At 43.0% G+C, this 17,878-nt stretch overlaps 3 protein-coding genes across 3 annotated transcripts in view; 2 read left to right on the forward strand and 1 right to left on the reverse strand.

Moving 5' to 3' along the window:
* cog5 (component of oligomeric golgi complex 5) overlaps positions 1–1,318 on the forward strand; it is an 87,968-nt gene extending 86,650 nt beyond the window's left edge. The window contains exons 21-22 of the mRNA XM_021577402.2: positions 224–303; positions 471–1,318. Of these exons, the coding sequence (XP_021433077.1) occupies positions 224–303; positions 471–597 (207 nt within the window). The 3' untranslated portion in view covers positions 598–1,318. The remainder of the gene's footprint in view (positions 1–223; positions 304–470) is intronic.
* A 477-nt stretch (positions 1,319–1,795) lies between these two features.
* Positions 1,796–6,307, reverse strand: LOC110500198 (NADH dehydrogenase [ubiquinone] 1 alpha subcomplex subunit 5). Its single transcript, XM_021577406.2, has 5 exons — positions 6,197–6,307; positions 5,881–5,925; positions 5,601–5,717; positions 5,276–5,341; positions 1,796–2,011 (listed from the first exon to the last, which is right to left on the reverse strand). Exons 1-5 carry the CDS (start codon positions 6,215–6,217, stop codon positions 1,910–1,912), a joined length of 351 nt encoding a protein of 116 aa, XP_021433081.1. The 5' UTR covers positions 6,218–6,307; the 3' UTR covers positions 1,796–1,909.
* A 338-nt stretch (positions 6,308–6,645) lies between these two features.
* On the forward strand, positions 6,646–16,998 carry LOC110500199 (ankyrin repeat and SOCS box protein 15). Its single transcript, XM_021577407.2, has 13 exons — positions 6,646–6,762; positions 6,905–6,986; positions 7,087–7,139; positions 7,311–7,439; positions 7,605–7,763; positions 8,001–8,107; positions 8,253–8,391; positions 8,621–8,792; positions 9,211–9,371; positions 9,883–10,027; positions 12,308–12,575; positions 12,866–13,019; positions 13,339–16,998. The coding sequence occupies exons 2-13, from the start codon at positions 6,907–6,909 to the stop codon at positions 13,512–13,514; spliced, it is 1,743 nt and encodes a 580-aa protein (XP_021433082.1). The 5' UTR covers positions 6,646–6,762; positions 6,905–6,906; the 3' UTR covers positions 13,515–16,998.
* Positions 16,999–17,878: the final 880 nt, after the last annotated feature.

The raw sequence follows: 17,878 nt of genomic DNA on the forward strand, positions 1-17,878 counted from the left end.
ATCTAGTGGAAAGCCTTCTCAGAAGAGTGGAGGCTGTTATAGCAGCAAAGGGGGGACCAACTCCATATTAATGCCCATGATTTTGGAATGAGATGTTCGACTGGCAGGTGTCCACATATTTTTGGTCTTATAGTGTACCTACAAACTGCTATATACACACTTATCTATACTGGTTCCAACTGTCATCTTTATCTTAACTTTGTACAAATTCTCCCTCTTCCAGAGAGCAGAGTGGTCTATCGCTCGCTACTCCCAGTGGCTGGATGACCACCCTTCAGAGAGAGACCGCCTCACACTCATTAGGTAACTGCAGGAGAACGACAAAAGTCTTACAGCCTTTGAGACCACTGGGGGGTTGTTTGGTATCACTGAGGAGTGAGTGAGCACCCTCTTGTGGTAAAATGATGAAATTCCCATCAGTTCTATTGGTTAGTGTGTCTTTAGCAACGCCTTCCTTCTGTGTGTACTAGGGGTGCTCTGGAAGCCTACATGCAGAGTGTGAGGGCTCGTCAGGGGAAGGAGTTCGCCCCCGTCTACCCCATCATGGTTCAGCTGCTGCAGAGGGCCACCAGCGGAGCCCAGGACTCCAGGACCTGAGGGAACTACCGCTCCCATGATGCAACTGTGCGTTTCACATGGGCATGGAGAACGGCTCCGTGAAGAACACATCCAGATATTATGAATGTTATGACTATAGAATTAGAATTTGTAGAACAGACATGGCTATGAACATCCTTAAGCCTTTTTAATGGTCCACCCAACAGGAGTTTCCATTATAGATATGACTTAAGGGTTGCTCCATTTCTGTGGATGTGTTAAGGAGCAATTCAAACATTCCAAATGGAACGCCGCACATTTCTGTTCTGCTACTTCTATAACTATGCCACAGAGGGCAGCACAAGGGGGAAGTTAGTTACCTGTGCTTCATACTATTGAACTGGGAAATAAATGCTTGCTAGTTATTGGTAGGGGCTTTACTGGTTAACCACATTTTGTTCTATTAAATGCTTTATTGTGGAACAATAATTATCATTATAAGGAATGATTGATGGTAGGACTTTAATAATAGTTAACCTAATCTAAGGGCTCTATTCAATCTATATGGTGGAAATTCTGCGTAATTGAAATGCAATGTTCCTGCCGGGTTTGCCGTAAACTACCTTTAGATTAATAGCTCGCTAAATATAACACTTCAGCGATATGGATTGATTAGAGCCCTGTCTGGCCTATACAACTGTTCATATGTTCTGTCTTTAATGATGTACTGTGGGTCTAAAGCTCTATGGTTGTGGTTATAATAAAACGAGAAGTAAAACAAGTTGTTGTGCCTGATAAGAGGGCTCCCCGAGGAAGGCTTGTAATCTTGAGCCCTGTTTATACCTCGTAATATGCAGCATGTGTCCTGATCTTGTCCACAGGGGCATTACACGCAGGTTGCGACCCACATGGTTGTCAGTTTGAATCCCGTTGTCCAATCTTACCCAATTATATTTCTAAGTTAACTTTGACTGAACAGCTTTAAATATATGGGGTACATTAGGATAGAACGACACCCTTTCTCAAAGGAGGTATATTAAATGCGGTTTTATCGGGTAGCTAATCGTTTTGCAACAAATGAGCACAATCACAATTTGGACAAGATCAGGACTGGCATGTTCTTCAATAAATAGTATCTTACTTTTTAACTTCCATTCATTCTCCTTGGTTTGGCTGAATTGTGTAAACTGTCTGAATTTTCATTTTTTAAATGTATCACCCAGTACCCACAAGGCAAAATGTCAAAGATTAGTTTTACAAGGATAGGGAAAATATTTCCACTGCTTTATTTGTACATGCTTCATTGTGAATGGAGCATGAAGAACTTACACATTGACACAAACAGACATATGATAAATACAGGAAGTAGTCTTTAAACAGGCCACTTCCATTGGTTGACAGGGGGCTCTTCAATCAGTGGTTCCCATGGTTTCCACTCCGCCATCTTCCTGGATAGTGCCAACTCACACTCCGCCTGGAGGGAAGAGGAAACTAGTGGGTCAGATAAGGCAAGGGATGTAGGATAAATGGGGAAGAGCGATACAGTATGTGGGAGGTTTTTGAATGCTTCAAAATAGTTTAAGAAACAAAACAATGTCTCAGTAGCCGTGGTTACACCTTGCATTAACATGGCTGTCGTGATCAGATCGACATGCGTCTGTCTACACACGGTAATAAAATGTGATTCTTATCTGCCCACTTCGTCCTTATTGTGACCAGATTCCCTGGTCCCTCCCTGTATGCATATTAATCCGACCTACCGTTATGACACAAGCTGAAAAAAAAGCACGCTTTTATAATCAATAGTTTTAAACTCATCATTAGAGCCTACTTTTGTTATCCAACGATTTAAGACTGGGCGTAACGGGCTACTGTGCCGATAACCTCGACTTGTCCAGCAGCCATACAAATAAATATTCAGAGAATCTCTCCCATCCCTAAAAACGTCACCCCACAAACAATCTGGATGCGTATACAAAATACAATTATTGCACAGTATGAATAAGCCCTAATGCACACAGTAAAAACAAGCAGGTTAAGTAGAGTCGGCTACAAAGTCCATCTCTGAATGGCGCAACGCATTATCCAAACAGGTCTGGATAGGTTTGTTCTTTACGCATCACTTTTTACATCCATTATCTTTAGTATAGGCCTAAACGGTACCAAAGGAATACAAAAAAAGTGACATGCTGGGAGAATTACCATGGTTTAGTTTGATAATTCACTAACGGTACCTCAACATGTTCCGGGTAGAATGTGTGATCACACTCTCCGCAGCCGATGTGAGTAAGACCTTTAAACAGGTCAACATTCACAAGGCCTCTGGGTCAGACAGATTACCAGGACGTGTACTGTGAGCATGCGCTGACCAACTGGCAAGTGTCTTCACCGACATTTTCAACCTCCCTGTCCGAGTTTGTTTTAAGCAGACCACCATAGTGCCTGTGCCCAAGAACACTAAGGTAACCTGCCTAAATGACTACCGAACCGTAGCACTCAGGTCTGTAGCCATGAAGTGCTTTGAAAGGCTAGTCATGGCTCACATCAACTCCATTATCCCAGAAATCCTAGACCCACTCCAATTTGCATACCGTAACAACAAATCCACAGACGATGCAATCTCTATTGCACTCCACACTGCCATTTCCCACCTGGACAAAATCAACACCTATTTGAGAATGCTATTCATTGACTACAGCTCAGCGTTCAACACCATAGTGCCCTCAAAACTCATCAATCAGCTAAGGACCCTGGGACTAAACACCTCCCTCTGCAACAGGATCCTGGACTTCCTGACGGGCCGCCCCATGGTGATAAGGGTAGGTAGCAATACATCTGTCACGCTGATCCTCAACACGGGCCCCTCAGGGTTGTGTGCTCAGTCCCCTCCTGTACTCCCTGTTCACTCATGACTGCACGGCCAGGCACGACTCCAACACCATCATTAAGTTTGCCGATGACACAACAGTGGTAGGCCTGATCACCAACAACGACGAGACAGCCTATAGGGAGGTGGTCAGAGACCTGGCCGTGTGGTGCCAGGACAACAACCACTCCCTCAATGTGATCAAGACAAAGGAGATGATTGTGGACTACATGAAAAAGAGGACCATTCTCATCGATGGGGCTACAGTGAAGCAGGTTGAAGTTCCTTGGTGTCCACATCACCAACAAACTAACATGGTGCAAGCAAACCAAGACAGTCGTGAAGAGGGCACGACAAAACCTATTCCTCCTCCAGAGACTGAAAAGATTTGGTATGGGCCCTCAGATCCTCAAAAGTTTCTACAGCTGCACCATCGAGAGCATCCTGACCGCAAGGGACTACAGAGGGTAGTGCGAACGGCCCATTACGTCACTGGGGCCAAGATCCCTGCCATCCAGGACCTCTATACCAGGCGGGGTCAGAGGAAGGCCCTAAAAATTGTCCAAGACTCCAGCCACCCTAGTCATAGACGGTTCTCTCTGCTACTGCACAGCAAGCAGTACCAGAGCACCAAGTCTAGGTCTAAGAGGCTTACACTTTTATTTCTTATCCATATTTTTTTTAAACTGCATTGTTGGTTAGGGGCTTGTAAGTAAGCATTTCACTGTAAGGTTGAATGCCTGTTGTATTCGGCCCATGTGACTAATAACATTGATTTGATAGCAAGACGCGTGGTCAAATTATGAAAATGCATGGATAAAAGCAGCAATCTATAAGAAGTGCAAAGGAACAAGCATGTAAAGCAAAGGCTTTATAAAGGAACAAAGTGTCAATCTAAAAGTAGCCTGAAGAGTCCATCGTAATTTAAGCCTACATTAGCCTATTGGAGAGTAGCCTCGCTCATACTTAGGCTACAAAAAGCTATGCGCCTTTACGCATCAGTTTGGACATCTTCTGCACTTTATTGATATCTGAAAAGGATTGCATTATAATATGACTTATTTTCATATCTGATATAGCAACTGAAAGACTATTCACCACCCTGCCGATACATTTTTACTTCCGTTTACATTTTGGTATTACAGTCCTTGGCCTTTCTGTAGCCTATGATGTTTTCAAACATCTGATTTTGCGCTGGCATTGGATGTGAGAACGGGAGAACCCTTTCTTCTTTCATTCGGGACAATATGTCAAACATATTTTTCTATATTCCAATTTTAATCAGCGCTGGACGCACAGTGCCAGTTGGCACTTGGTTTCTAAAGACCATGATCTTAATTCAACTCGTCGGTTTGCTTTTTTTTTTTTTGAGAGGCCGGGACAACCTTAGTTAGCCAAATTTATACGCTTTCGTTGTCCGGATTTGTTTACACTTTTTATTTTATTTTACCAGGTAAGTTGACAGAGAACATATTCTCATTTACAGCAACGACCTGGGGAATAGTTACAGGGGAGAGGAGGAGGGATGAATGTGACAATTGTAAACTGGGGATGATTAGGTACCCGAGGGACAGATTGGGAATTTAGCCAGGACACCGGGGGTTAACAGCCCTACTCTTACGAGTAGGTGCCATGCGATCTTTAATTACCATTTTTAGGTATCCACTTCAAGGATATACCTACCTCCAGAGGTGGTCAGTAAGAAATTATCACAATCAGATCACAATGTGTCTTTTGATTGTCTACACCTGTCAACAAATGTGGGCCCAACCCGAATTTGGACACGATCAGGACAACGGATGCATGTTGAAACCAGGTATAAACAGGGCTAGAAAAAGCAACAAAAAAAGAGTGTGAGGCTCCTCTCTGTACCTGGTGAATGACCTCCTCAATCTGACCACAGTTGATTTTCTTCTCTAGTTTCTCCACATCAGGCTCCTTTCCATTGAAATGAAGACAGAAAATAAAATGATCTATATGGATTTAAACACACAGATGCCATCCCAAACAATATCTCGTAACATGATATCAAATATAAAAGTCAACAAGGGGATAACCTCACAGAGGTTCATACAAGTTTAAGCTAATACATGAAATCAGTCACAATGAGGGCTGGTAGGAAGGGTTTTCTACTGTGTTAAACTTAACCTGACCCTGGTCTAGCTGTGAACATGACCATGGTTGGAGTGTAACTTACAGCTTTGATAAGTTCAAAGCGGTCGTTGACAAGCTGTTCTGTGTACTTTCTGTAGGCTGCGTCCTGAGGGATGATCTGGAGAGACGCCAGGATCTTACTGTACAGGATCCTCAGGCGCTGAGGGCGCGCGCGCGCACACACACACACACACACACACACACACACACACACACACACAAACAAACGTTACATTTAAAGACAAAAGTACTGCCGTTTATGGTCATTACAGCAGCTACACAACTACTAAAGCTGTATATTATGGTCAATACTGGGGACTCACCTCATGAGGGTTGTGAGACACGGCCAGTCCCACCAAGCCTGTGGTCTGGGGGAAATATTACACACAATGAGCTAGCAAGTTAGCTAGTAACCTCCTGAGTAAAATAGTCATACGGCATTCAGAAGGAAGGCGGAACATTACAGAACGTATGGATACAACGCCATGTAGCTTTGAGATCGCATCGTGTCAGCCATGTAAGTTGCTTGTCAATAGAAAGCGACAAAGCTCATATCAATTGTAAAATGAAAAGACACTACCTGAATTAGCAAAAGCACATTACATTTTCACAAAATCATAACATGACCTCCACTCGTACCTTTTTCAGAACACCAGCCATGATTTTAGGCGCAATGGATTCTGGATCACTTCTGTCGAATAAAAATGACGTCAACAAGTCCTCGTTTTTTCAAAATAAAAGCTCAACATGTTTGATAGTAAGTGGACATGAGTCCTCTTATTCAGTAACCTAAATGCATGTTATTAACTAACGGCTCCTACAATACAAGTTCAATGATTAGATTGGAAAAATAAGTATTGCAAATGAAGTGGGTACACTACACATACTAGCAATATCAAAAAAAAGAATGCATTAAGCCAGACAGCCTGTCTATACTGTATGGATCCTATAGTAAATTCAATCATATTATGATAAACTGTGTTTAGTGTGATAGTGAAGCACTGCATGTGACAGCGTGACAGGCATTCTCAGAGCGTGTGGGGCTGATATTACAAGCAGGACTAAAAATATCCCATTACTCCTGCAAACACCAATGTAAAATTTAGTTGGCTGCCAACAAACCTCCGGAGACTGGGACTTTCACTGAAGATTTTACAGATAAGACTGGAGTTGCCCATTCATTGGGATATTTGATAGTGACGAAGGTGCTTTAAAACCTCTCAATTTGTCATTGAAATGTCATTCCTGTCTGTATGCCTATAGTTTAGGAATGTGTCTGTTGATCTATGCGGACTGCAGTGACATGAGTATTGAGGTCCATGGTGTTTCTATTTTATTTCTCTGTAGCAATGGAGGACGTCGATAGATGTGAGGAGGAGCTTATTGAGTACGCCATTCGAGAGAGTATTCGAGACGTATCAATAGACAGGTATTCAGAAAATGGAGAGGATTTACATGAATGTATTATTTGCACATCCCGCAAAAAGGTTGTCACCTCTCCCTGACTTAGTTTACCCATATCTCAACAGCATACCAACAGTCAGTGGTGACTATCTGAGGATAGTGACTGCCATCGAGCAAGGTAGGACTACCCCTCACCGACCGTGCCTTTCAAACTGCCCTAGCCCAACTCTTGCTCTTAAGCCGTTAACCCTAACCCTAGCTTTATGTCCACATCAGGGTTCAAACCTAACCCTAGCCATAACGCTAGCCATAACCCTAATGTAGGGTTCTGTGTGGTGTCTCTCCCTAGGTGATGTGTGTACCCTGCAGGAGCTGTCTGGGTTGCAGGCTTTCACAGAGAGGGACAGCAGAGGGTGGCTTCCCCTACACAGAGCCGCTGTGCAGTCCCAGGGAGAGGTCTTGGATCAGGTCCTGCTGGGTGAGAGGACCACATACCACCAGCAGTACCTCACAACTAGTACCTTAAATATCAGTAGCCACTTACAGTACTGCTTCTATAACACTCTGCTACTGGGATATACTAATGAAGCACCTAAGACATGTGTTTAATTCCCATTACTTTTGTGTGTGTGTGACCCTGCAGCTTCCTGTGATGTGACTGTGGATGATGTGACTGCAGACGGTGACACAGCGTTGATTCTGGCTGCTCAGGAGGGTCTGCTGGAGAACGTCAGGACTCTACTGCAGCATGGAGCGTCTCCACACAAAACCAACAGCCTGAACGAGTCCCCACTGCTGCTCGGTAACACACACACACACACACACACACACACACACACACACACACACACACACACACACACACACACACACACACACACACACACACACACACACACACACACACACACACACACACACACACACACACACACACACACACACACACACAGTACTGTATTCAAGCACTGTTCTGTGTTGTCAATCAAGCATGCATGTGCTGTTTTGTTATGTGTTGTCCTGTGTTGATGTGTGTTAGCGGTGAGACAGGGATCATATGACATGGTGTCCACTCTGATCATTTGTGGGGCCTTCGTGGAACAGGTGTGTCTGAAGAAGTGGATGGCCATTCACGAGGCAGCCAAGGTGAGATCAAGTTACGCCTGTAGTCTTGTTTATATTTCTTCTTCAGCCATCTCTCCTATCATCCAGGTGCTGGAATGCCATTAAAAAAAACAATATTAACAATATTTTTTATATACTCCTTAAAAAGTGTGGGTTATCTTGCCAGGTGGGCTGCAGTGCCATCCTGGTGCTTCTGCTGAGACATGGGGCCAAGGTGACAGCTGTAGATGGGCACAATGTCACCCCGCTGGGCATCGCAGCAGAGTACGCCCACGTGGAGGTCCTGGATATACTCATAAAGAACGGTACGAGCCAATCAGAGGCCTTAGATTTTCCTTGATGAATAATGTCAACATTTTACATTCATTGTCATACCGAAAGGCAAATTAACATTGTCGAAGAATAACCAAAAATACAATTACAAGGAACTGAAAAATAGTTGAATGTAAATATCCGTTCCATTCAAAAATGGTTGGCTTGAACAGAAGTCTACACAGGACTAGAGTAGGGTTAATCGTCCTCCTTTCCCACCAGGTGGCGACGTGAACGCCCAGGCGTATAACGGAGACAGTGTTCTGTACGATGCAGCCGGCTCAGGGAACCTGGACTGCATATACCTCCTCCTGCAAGCTGGAGCCAACCCTAACATAGCCAGTCTGGCCTGCCAGCTGCCCATACACAGAGCTGCCTATGAGGGACACATCCTGTGAGTGGCCGACTCTTACTACGCGGTCCTCTGTAGCTCAGCTGGTAGAGCATGTGGGTTTCGATTCCCAGGATGTAAACTATCCCGTATGTAAAAATGTATTCACATACGACTGTAAATTGCTTTGTATGAAAGTGTCTGCTAAATGGCATATATTACTAACAGTCTAGAACAAGGATGTCGAGAACAACTACTGGAAAGCATGCCGGTCTTTGTGGAAATCAATTGATCAAGATATGTATTTGGCTAGAGAGTTATCTGATTATCCAGTTCTTAGAAAGCATTGTCCCTGAGGAATGATCCATCCCTGGGTCTAGAAGCAGTTGTTCAGTTCATAGTCCAGACCTTATTTCAACAACATAATCAACAGTGCTGGTATAATCAACAATCTGATCTATGATGTTTTGGTTTGTCCCAGTGCTCTGAGGACCTTCATCCCCATCACAACTAAGAGAGCCATCCGTCTGTCTGGCCAGAGCCCAGTCCACTCGGCAGCAGATGGAGGCCATGTTGACTGTCTGGAGCTGCTCATAGAGAAAGGCTTCGATGTCAACGCTCAGCTGGACACACACATCTCAGGTACAATCCATGGACACACACAAACCAGGTTGTACAATTGGGCACACACATGGACACACAATCTCTTTTATAAGGGAGACCTGTCCAAGAGGAAGGTGCTTGTAACTCCAGAGTTGTGAGGTTGATTCCTGTGTGGGCCAATGGGGGCCCCCCTGGAGGTCAAGGCCCCTGGGTACGTTCCCTTCATGCTGTCTAGACTAATTTACCAATCTAAAAAATGTTAGCTGACATGGGCTAATTGAATGACTGACAGTGACTGACATAACAAGAGAAAAACTGCCGATGCACAACCACATTTCAAAATGGCACATTGTGTATTCTACTATTCTAATGCTTATCCCCGACTGAGTTCCTAGTGGCAGGGGGCCCTAAGAAACCGCTTATGTCGCTTATGCCTGAGGCCAAACCTGCATACAGGCTTCTGATTATACATGTTTTAACTGTAAAATGTTGTGGATAAGAATGAAATGAAATGGATAAGTTAAGCGTGTTGTTAATACTGTGTTACCAGAGAACTACGGGGACATGAGGCGGAGTCCGCTCTACTTCGCCGTATCCAACAGTGATCTCACCTGCACAGAGATGCTGCTGGCTGCCGGCGCCAAAACTGACCTGGACCCGTTACGCTGCTTCCTGGTGGCTGTACGCGCTGGGAGGTATGAGACCGTGTCTGTATGGGTAACTCAAGACCGTGTTAAGACCTCAAGACTGTGTTAGAACTAAGCCTACAGCAGGTGTTAACTTTGGGATAACGCAAGTCTTTATGTCTCCCTTAGGAAAAGTTATTCCTTGCTTGAGAGTTATTCCTTACTTAATATGTTTCACAAACAACCTCTGCAATACAGTGGCTTGCGGAAGTATTCACTCCCCTTGGCATTTTTCCTATTTGTTGACTTACAACCTGGAATGAAAATAGATTTTTTTGGGGGTTCATATCAATTGATGTACACAACATGCCTACCACTTTGAAGATGCAACATGTTTTTTATTGTTAAACAAACAAGAAATAAGACAAAAAAATGAAATATTGAGAGTGCATAACTATTCACCCCCCCAAAGTCAATACTTTGTACCTGTTGCAGCAATTACAGCTGCAAGTCTCTTGGGGTATGTCTCTATAAGCTTGGCACATCTAGCCACTGGGATTTTTGCCCATTTTTCAAGGCAGAACTGCTCCAGCTCCTTCGAGTTGGATGAGTTCTGTGGGTGAACAGCAATCTTGAAGTCATACCACAGATTCTCAATTGGATTGAGGCCTGGGCTTTGACTGGGCAATTCCAATACATTTAAATGTTTTCCCATTAAACCATTCAAGTGTTGCTTTAGCAGTATGCTTAGGGACATTGTCCTGTTGGAAGGTGAACCTCCGTCCCAGTCTCAAATCTCTGGAAGACTCAAGAATTTCCCTGTATTTAGTGCCATCCATCATTCCTTCAAATCTGACCAGTTTCTGAACAATGAAAAACATTCCCACAGCATGATGCTGCCACCACCATGCTTCACTGTGTGGATGGTATTCTCGGGGTGATGAGAGGTGTTGGGTTTTCACCAGAAAGAGCATTTTCCTTGATGGCCCAAAAAAAGAAATCTGTCCAGAGTACCTTCTTCCATATGTTTGGGGAGTCTCCCACATGCCTTTTGGCGAACAGCAAATGTGTTTGCTTATTTTTTTCTTTACGCAATGTTTTTTTTCTGGCCACTCTACTGTAAAGCCCAGCTCTGTGAAGTGTACGGCTTAAAGTGGTCCTAAGGACAGACACTCCAATCTCCACTGTGGCGCATCGCAACTCCTTCAGGGTTATCTTTGGTCTCTTTGTTGCCTCTCTCATTAATGCCCTCTCTGCCTCTCTCTTTCTATTTAAATTATAGTCTGAAATGCATCAAAATAGGAAAAACGCCAAGGGGGATGAATACTTTTGCAAGGCATTGTAGCTACAGTGTATTTGGAAAGTATTCAGACACCTTGACTTTTTCCACATTTTGTATGTTACAACCTTATTCTAAAATTGATTAAATTGTCCCCCCCCCCCCCCCCCCCCCCCTCCATCTACACACTATACCAGATAATGACAAATCAAAAACTTGTTTTTAGATTTTTTTCTGGAAATGTATTAAAAATAAAAAACTGAAATATGACATTGACATAAATATTCAGACCCTTTACTCAGTACTTTGTTGAAGCACCTTTGGCAGCGAATTACAGCCTCGGGTCTTCTTGGGTATGATGCTACAAGCTTGGCACACCTGTATTTGGGGAGTTTCTCCCATTCTTCTCTGCAGATCCTCTCAAGCTTTGTCAGGTTGAATGGGGAGCGTCGCTGCACAACTATTTTCAGGTCTCTCCAGAGATGTTAGATTGGGTTCAAGTCCGGGCTCTGGCTGGACCACTCAAGGACATTCAGAGACTTGTCCTTAAGCCACTTCTGTGTTGTCTTGGCTGTGTGCTTAGGGCCATTGTCCTGTTGGAAGGCGAACCTTCTCCCCAGTCTGAGGTCCTGAGCGTTCTGGAGCAGGTTTTCATCAAGAATCTCTCTGTACTTTGCTCCATTCATCTTTCCCTCGATCCTGACCGGTTTCCTAGTCCCTGCCGCTGAAAAACATCCCCACATATTGTATGTAGATTGATGTGGATTTTTTTTTTTAATCAATTTTAATCCATAACAAAATGTGGAAAAAGTCAAGGAGTCTGAATACTTTCCGAATGCACTGTTTAAATGAAACTGAATGGAACACAGGAGTGACGTCACCAACTTCTATCTATTGGAACAGTTTGTTGGCTCCCATGCTAGGTCCCATGAGAAAAAAAAAATCTGCTTCCGCTTGTAATTATGATGTTGTCTTAACCTTTTATCTTCAACCTAGCTCCCATGTATTGCCTACTTCCTGGTCTCTCTTCTATGACATCACCTTTCTAACCCTATCCCATCCGACCCCAGGTATGAGCTGGTGCATCTGCTATTGTCCAGGGGTGCCGAGGTCAACTGCTACTTCAGAATGATCAGTGATACACTGTTTCCCACCGCGTTGCAGTACTGTCTCAGAGATCACATGATTCTGCGTCTGCTGCTCAACAACGGCTACGACGTAGACAAGTGCTTCATGTGTAACCATGGCAACGGGCAGGATATGGACTGCGACTCCTGGGTCGACTACCGAAATAACCATAGAAGAACTTTATTTTATAACCAGGACTGCAGAGCTCCGGTATGTCATGTAGGCCTATTCCTGGTCTCTTCCAGTACAACAGGAGTAGGCCCCCAAACTTTGATTTAGAATACAGGAAGTAGACAAGTCCTGGTTCTGGAGAGAGGCAGGTTCTGTATTTTTGTTCTGGGCTGGAACAAAAGCCTGCACACAATGTGGTCCTCTATGACCAGGGTTGGCCGACACTGATGTAGAATGTGTTGGTCTAACTTAGAACATAACAGCAAGTCCAGTTCCAGTGTTTGTCCCTCTAATGTCAGTCTCGCTGTCCTGTTCGCTCTCTGCTCCAGTTCTGTGAAATCATCTCCCTGTCGTCGGTGGTCAACCTGGCGGGGAGTGTGGTACGGATGCTTCTGGACTACATCAGACACCCACGTATCTGCCCCAACCTCCTACGGGTCCTGGAGAAACAGAAAGAGTGGCCAGACATCTGTGACATTCTGGGTAAGGCAGCATCATTGCTAATAAGCGTAATCCACGTCCTCTTTTAATCACAAATACAATAATTGTGGACAAAAAACTGTGGGAAAACTGTGGGAATGCAAATACTGAAATATCTTACAGATCAACTCGCCATCATGAACAGAATTAACAGACTTAATAAACATACTTTTTGTGTGTGTGTGTGTGTGTGTGTGTGTGTGTGTGTGTGTGTGTGTGTGTGTGTGTGTGTGTGTGTGTGTGTGTGTGTGTGTGTGTGTGTGTGTGTGTGTGTGTGTGTGTGTGTGTGTGTGTATACCCGTCCATGTGTGTGTATCCCCAGACAACCCGCGGTCCCTGCAGCACCAGTGTCGTTTGGTCATTAGGAGACAGATGACTCCTAGAAGACTGAATGACCCTCAGGTCATGGCTGCCGTACCGTTCCCCCCGTCACTCAAACACTACCTCACCTACAGGGAGAACGACGAGTATGGTGGGTTGGCAGCCACACACTCATAAGAGGACTATATCAATGAAAACATATTTAGAAGAAAAAATGATCTTGTTCTGTACATAACTGATCTATCACATAATGCTTTAGCTCATATACTTATGCTTATATGAAGTATGGCAAGTGTACTTGTTGTGTAATGTTTGTAATAACTACATTTATTGTCACACTGATATATGCTCTCTGAATAGTCCTTACCATAGTACATCTACTTCTACTAGACTGCATACATTAGACAGCACAGCTGTGCATCATGGTACAGTGCATGTAGTGTGATCTACTCCTCAAGATCTCCCCATGGGAAAAGCAGGTCAGGACTAAAAATATCTCTCAGAGCTCATTCAGTTTATACATAGAGCTAAACACTCACTGGACACTGGTCTGAATGACTCTGCTGCAATGGACTCTTGACTTTTACAGTGACCCTGACACCTACCTGACTCATTAGACCAGGGCTTAAATCTAGAGAGATCTAGACATCCATATTATACCCTCGAGGTTCTGGGAGTTAGTTGAGGAGCTCTGGATCTGAGACTGTGTTGTCACTAGCCCTGTTTATACCTGGTGCTAACATGGATTATTTGTCCTGATCTTGTCCACATTCTGATTGTGCCCACATTTGTAGACATGTGTAGACGATTAAAAGATGCATTGTGATCCGATTGTGATCAGATTTCCCTGACAACCTCCGGAGGTAGTCAGGCGTGCAAGTGTAGACAGATCTGGACAGTGAAACAATTTAAATCATCATTATCCAACACTCTAAAATCCTTGACAAGTGACTCAATATGAGTCTTAAAATAAGTAAATACATATTATTTTGAAAGAATGTCTGAAAATGTGAATATTGACAAGATCAGGACTGGATGCATGTTTGAACCAGGTATAAACAAGGCTACGGAGGCCTGTTGGGTGTACTACAAAGCAGAATCAATGAGTTAGCCAGCTAACTTTGATAAACAACCAGAAATAACTATACATTTTCGGGTTTATTATGAAAGCTTAACTTAGATACTGTATGTGTTTTAGGAAGTTGAATCAATTAGACCATTCCAAGCGTATCTTTCTGAAACAAATAAGAAGTTATTTCAGAATATTTAGGAGTTAGCTGGCTAACTCAATGATCCTGCTGTGTAGTGCAACCCTCAGCTCAACTCTCCCTGGCACACAGAGAGTGTATGAGCCAGATCTCGTAACATTCCCCAAATGCATGTTAGGATTTTGGCCGTTTTCCCAAAGCAAAGTCGAGTAACCCTAAAATACCATTTGGTGGTAATGTTACAATCAGCATCCACACACATGACTATAGTCCTATGCAGTGCCTGGTATCCTCCACTCCAACCAAGCCTTAGGCCTTTACAGTTGCTGTATTCAGAAATCATAGCGTTTATTTATTTAACTAGGCAAGTCAGTTAATAAAAAGTTCTTATTTTCAATGATGGCCTAGGAACAGTGGGTTAAACTGCCTTGTTCAGGTGCAGAATGACATATTTTTCACCTTTCACCTCATCAGGGATTTGATCTTGCAACCTTGCGGTTACTAGTCCAACGCGCTAACCACTAGGCTATCTGCCGCCCCAGTGAAATGTTTCAAGTGAAGAACACCCCAGGTAACTCACTGAACCAAACGTGGGTTCTGTTGTTGTGAAGGCACAGCTAGTGGAGGGTAGACAAGAGTAGCATGGTCCAATGTAGAATTACGTTGAGAGAGTTCTAGCGTTGCCAGACTATTGTTGTTATCTGAACAGCAGCATTCCTGCCCTGTCAACACCAGCCTGCCGCTCAGAGACACAATGGAGTGGAAACTGTGTTCCTACCCACTAGTCATACAATACACCAGGGATCTCCAACACTGTTTCTGGAGAGCTGACCTCTTGTAGGCTTTTGCTCTAATCCCAGTTTTATCTATCCTGATTCAGTTTATCAACCAGCTAATTATTAGAATCACGTGAGCTAGATTTGTTATTTGGTATGTGGGGTCCACACAAAACATGAAAACTTGACATAATACAGAACATTAATACACAGCTCAAAGACAGAACTACATAAAAAAAAAATTAAAAGGCACACATACTGAAGCCTAGATATCATAACATACACACAAATATCTACGTCTACGTCAAATAAGGGAGAAGTGTTGCTTTATCTGTTTTTTGAAACTAAGTTTGCCGTTCATTTGAGCAATATGAGATAGAAAGGAGTTCCGTGCAATAACGGTTCTATATAAGAACTTTCTTGAATTTGTTATGGATTTGGGGACTGTGAAAAGACCCATGTGTGTAAGTTGACTACGCAAACAATTTTGAATTTTCAACACTGTAATGTTTCTTATAAAAATAAGTGATGCAGTCAGTCTCTCTTCATCTCTTAGCCAAGAGAGACTGGCATACATACTATTTATATTAGCCCTCTGATTACAATGAAGAGCAAGATGTGCCACTCTGTTCTGGGCCAGCTACAGCTTAACTAGGTCTTTTGCAGCATTTGACCACATGACTGGACAATAATCAAGATAAGACAAAACTAGAGTCTGCAGGACTTGCTTTTTGGAGTGTGGTGTCAAAAAAGCAGAGCAGCACTTTATTATGGACAGACCTCTCCCCATCTTTACAACCATTGAATCTATATGTTTTGACCATGACAGTTTACAATCTAAGGTAACACCAAGTAATTTAGTCTCCTCAACTTGTTCAACAGCCACACAATTCATTACCAGATCCAGCTGAGGTCTAGAGCTTAGGGATTGATTTGTACCAAATACAATGCTCTTAGTTTTAAAGATGTTCAGGACCAGTTTATTACTGGCCACCCATTCCAAAACTGACTGCAACTCCTTGTTAAGGGTTTAAGTGACTTCATTAGCTGTGGTTGCTGACACGTATATGGTTGAATCATCAGCATATACGGACACACATGCTTTGTTTAATGTCAGTGGCAGGCCATGGGTAAAAATAGAAAACAGTAGAGGGCCTAAAGAGCTGCCCTGCGGTACACCACACCCTACATGTTTGACATTAGAGAGATTTCCATTAAAGAAAACCTTCTGAGTTCTATTCGATAGATAGCTCGGAATAAAACATATGTCAGGGGTTGAAAAGCCATTCAACCATTCATCAGTCATTTGTGTCAGTGCAGTACATGTTGAGTGCTCTTCTCTATATGCTGAAAGTCTGTTGTCAAATTTGTTTACTAAGAAATAGCCTTGTATTTGGTCAAACACCATTTTTTCACACTGTTTGCTAAGAGCTGTCATCAAGCTGATACGTCTGCTGTTAGAACCAGTAAAGGCTGCGTTACCACTCTTGGGTAGCAGAATGAACTTGGCTTTCCTTCAGTCCTGAGGACAAACACCTTCCTCTAGACTCAGATGAAAGATATGACAGATAGGAGTGGCGATAGAGTCAGCTATCATCCTCAGGAGCTTTCCATCTATGTTGTCAATGCCAGGAGGTTTGTCATTTTAAAAAAAAATAACATTTTCCACCTCTCCCACACTGACTTGACAAAATTCTAATTTACAATTTTCTTTCGTTATTTGATGCATGAATTTGATGTTTCACTGTTCGTTGTTGGTATTTCCTGCCAAAGTTTTCCCACTTTGCCAATAAAGTACTCATTAAAATAATTGGCAACATCAAATGGTTTTGTGATGAATAAGCCATCTAGATTACGGTTGAAGTGAACAGGAACAGGGTTGGAGAACCCTGCCATAGACATTTTCTCTGGTCACACCAAAGAGAATACTATGAGTAATATGGTCTTTGGTCATCTTTGGTCTTTGGTCATCTACCTAAACAGTCTGGCCTCAGAACCATATGAAACATACTTACACATTTTTTAGCACCTCCAAGACGTATGATACTTACTAATGGTCTCGTTACTTGAGACAGAAACAAAAGTAGGGAATTTGTTCAAGGTGAGAGTAATCTGCAACCATCTAGCATTCCAAAGGTTGAGCGTTCGAGCTAATGGGGAGACAACTGTAGGATTTTAGCTAATTATTCCCCTAACCCTTATCCTAAACTTAACCCAATTCACCTAACCTTCTACTTAAATTTGCCTAACCTTTGTCATTAATTCACTTAACCACCAACTTAAATCCTCCCCATAATTCTCCTCTGTTGACAAGATGCAACCAGCAACCTGGTCTCAGAGAAAGAAGTATAATACTTTAATGATTATCATCCAATTCATATATTATTGTACGACTGGGTAAGACATATCCCACTTCCCTTTTCAATGTAATAGTAGACGTATTGTGAAGTGGAATGTCGTTGACAATACATTGGATTTGAAAAGAGTAATCAACGTCAATTGTTGTTTTGAGGGTTGAAATTTCAACCACAGGATTATGCCATCATGGTAACCAAAT

The sequence above is a fragment of the Oncorhynchus mykiss genome, chromosome 21 (genome assembly GCF_013265735.2).
Source record: "Oncorhynchus mykiss isolate Arlee chromosome 21, USDA_OmykA_1.1, whole genome shotgun sequence".
NCBI classification, from domain to species: Eukaryota; Metazoa; Chordata; class Actinopteri; order Salmoniformes; family Salmonidae; genus Oncorhynchus; species Oncorhynchus mykiss.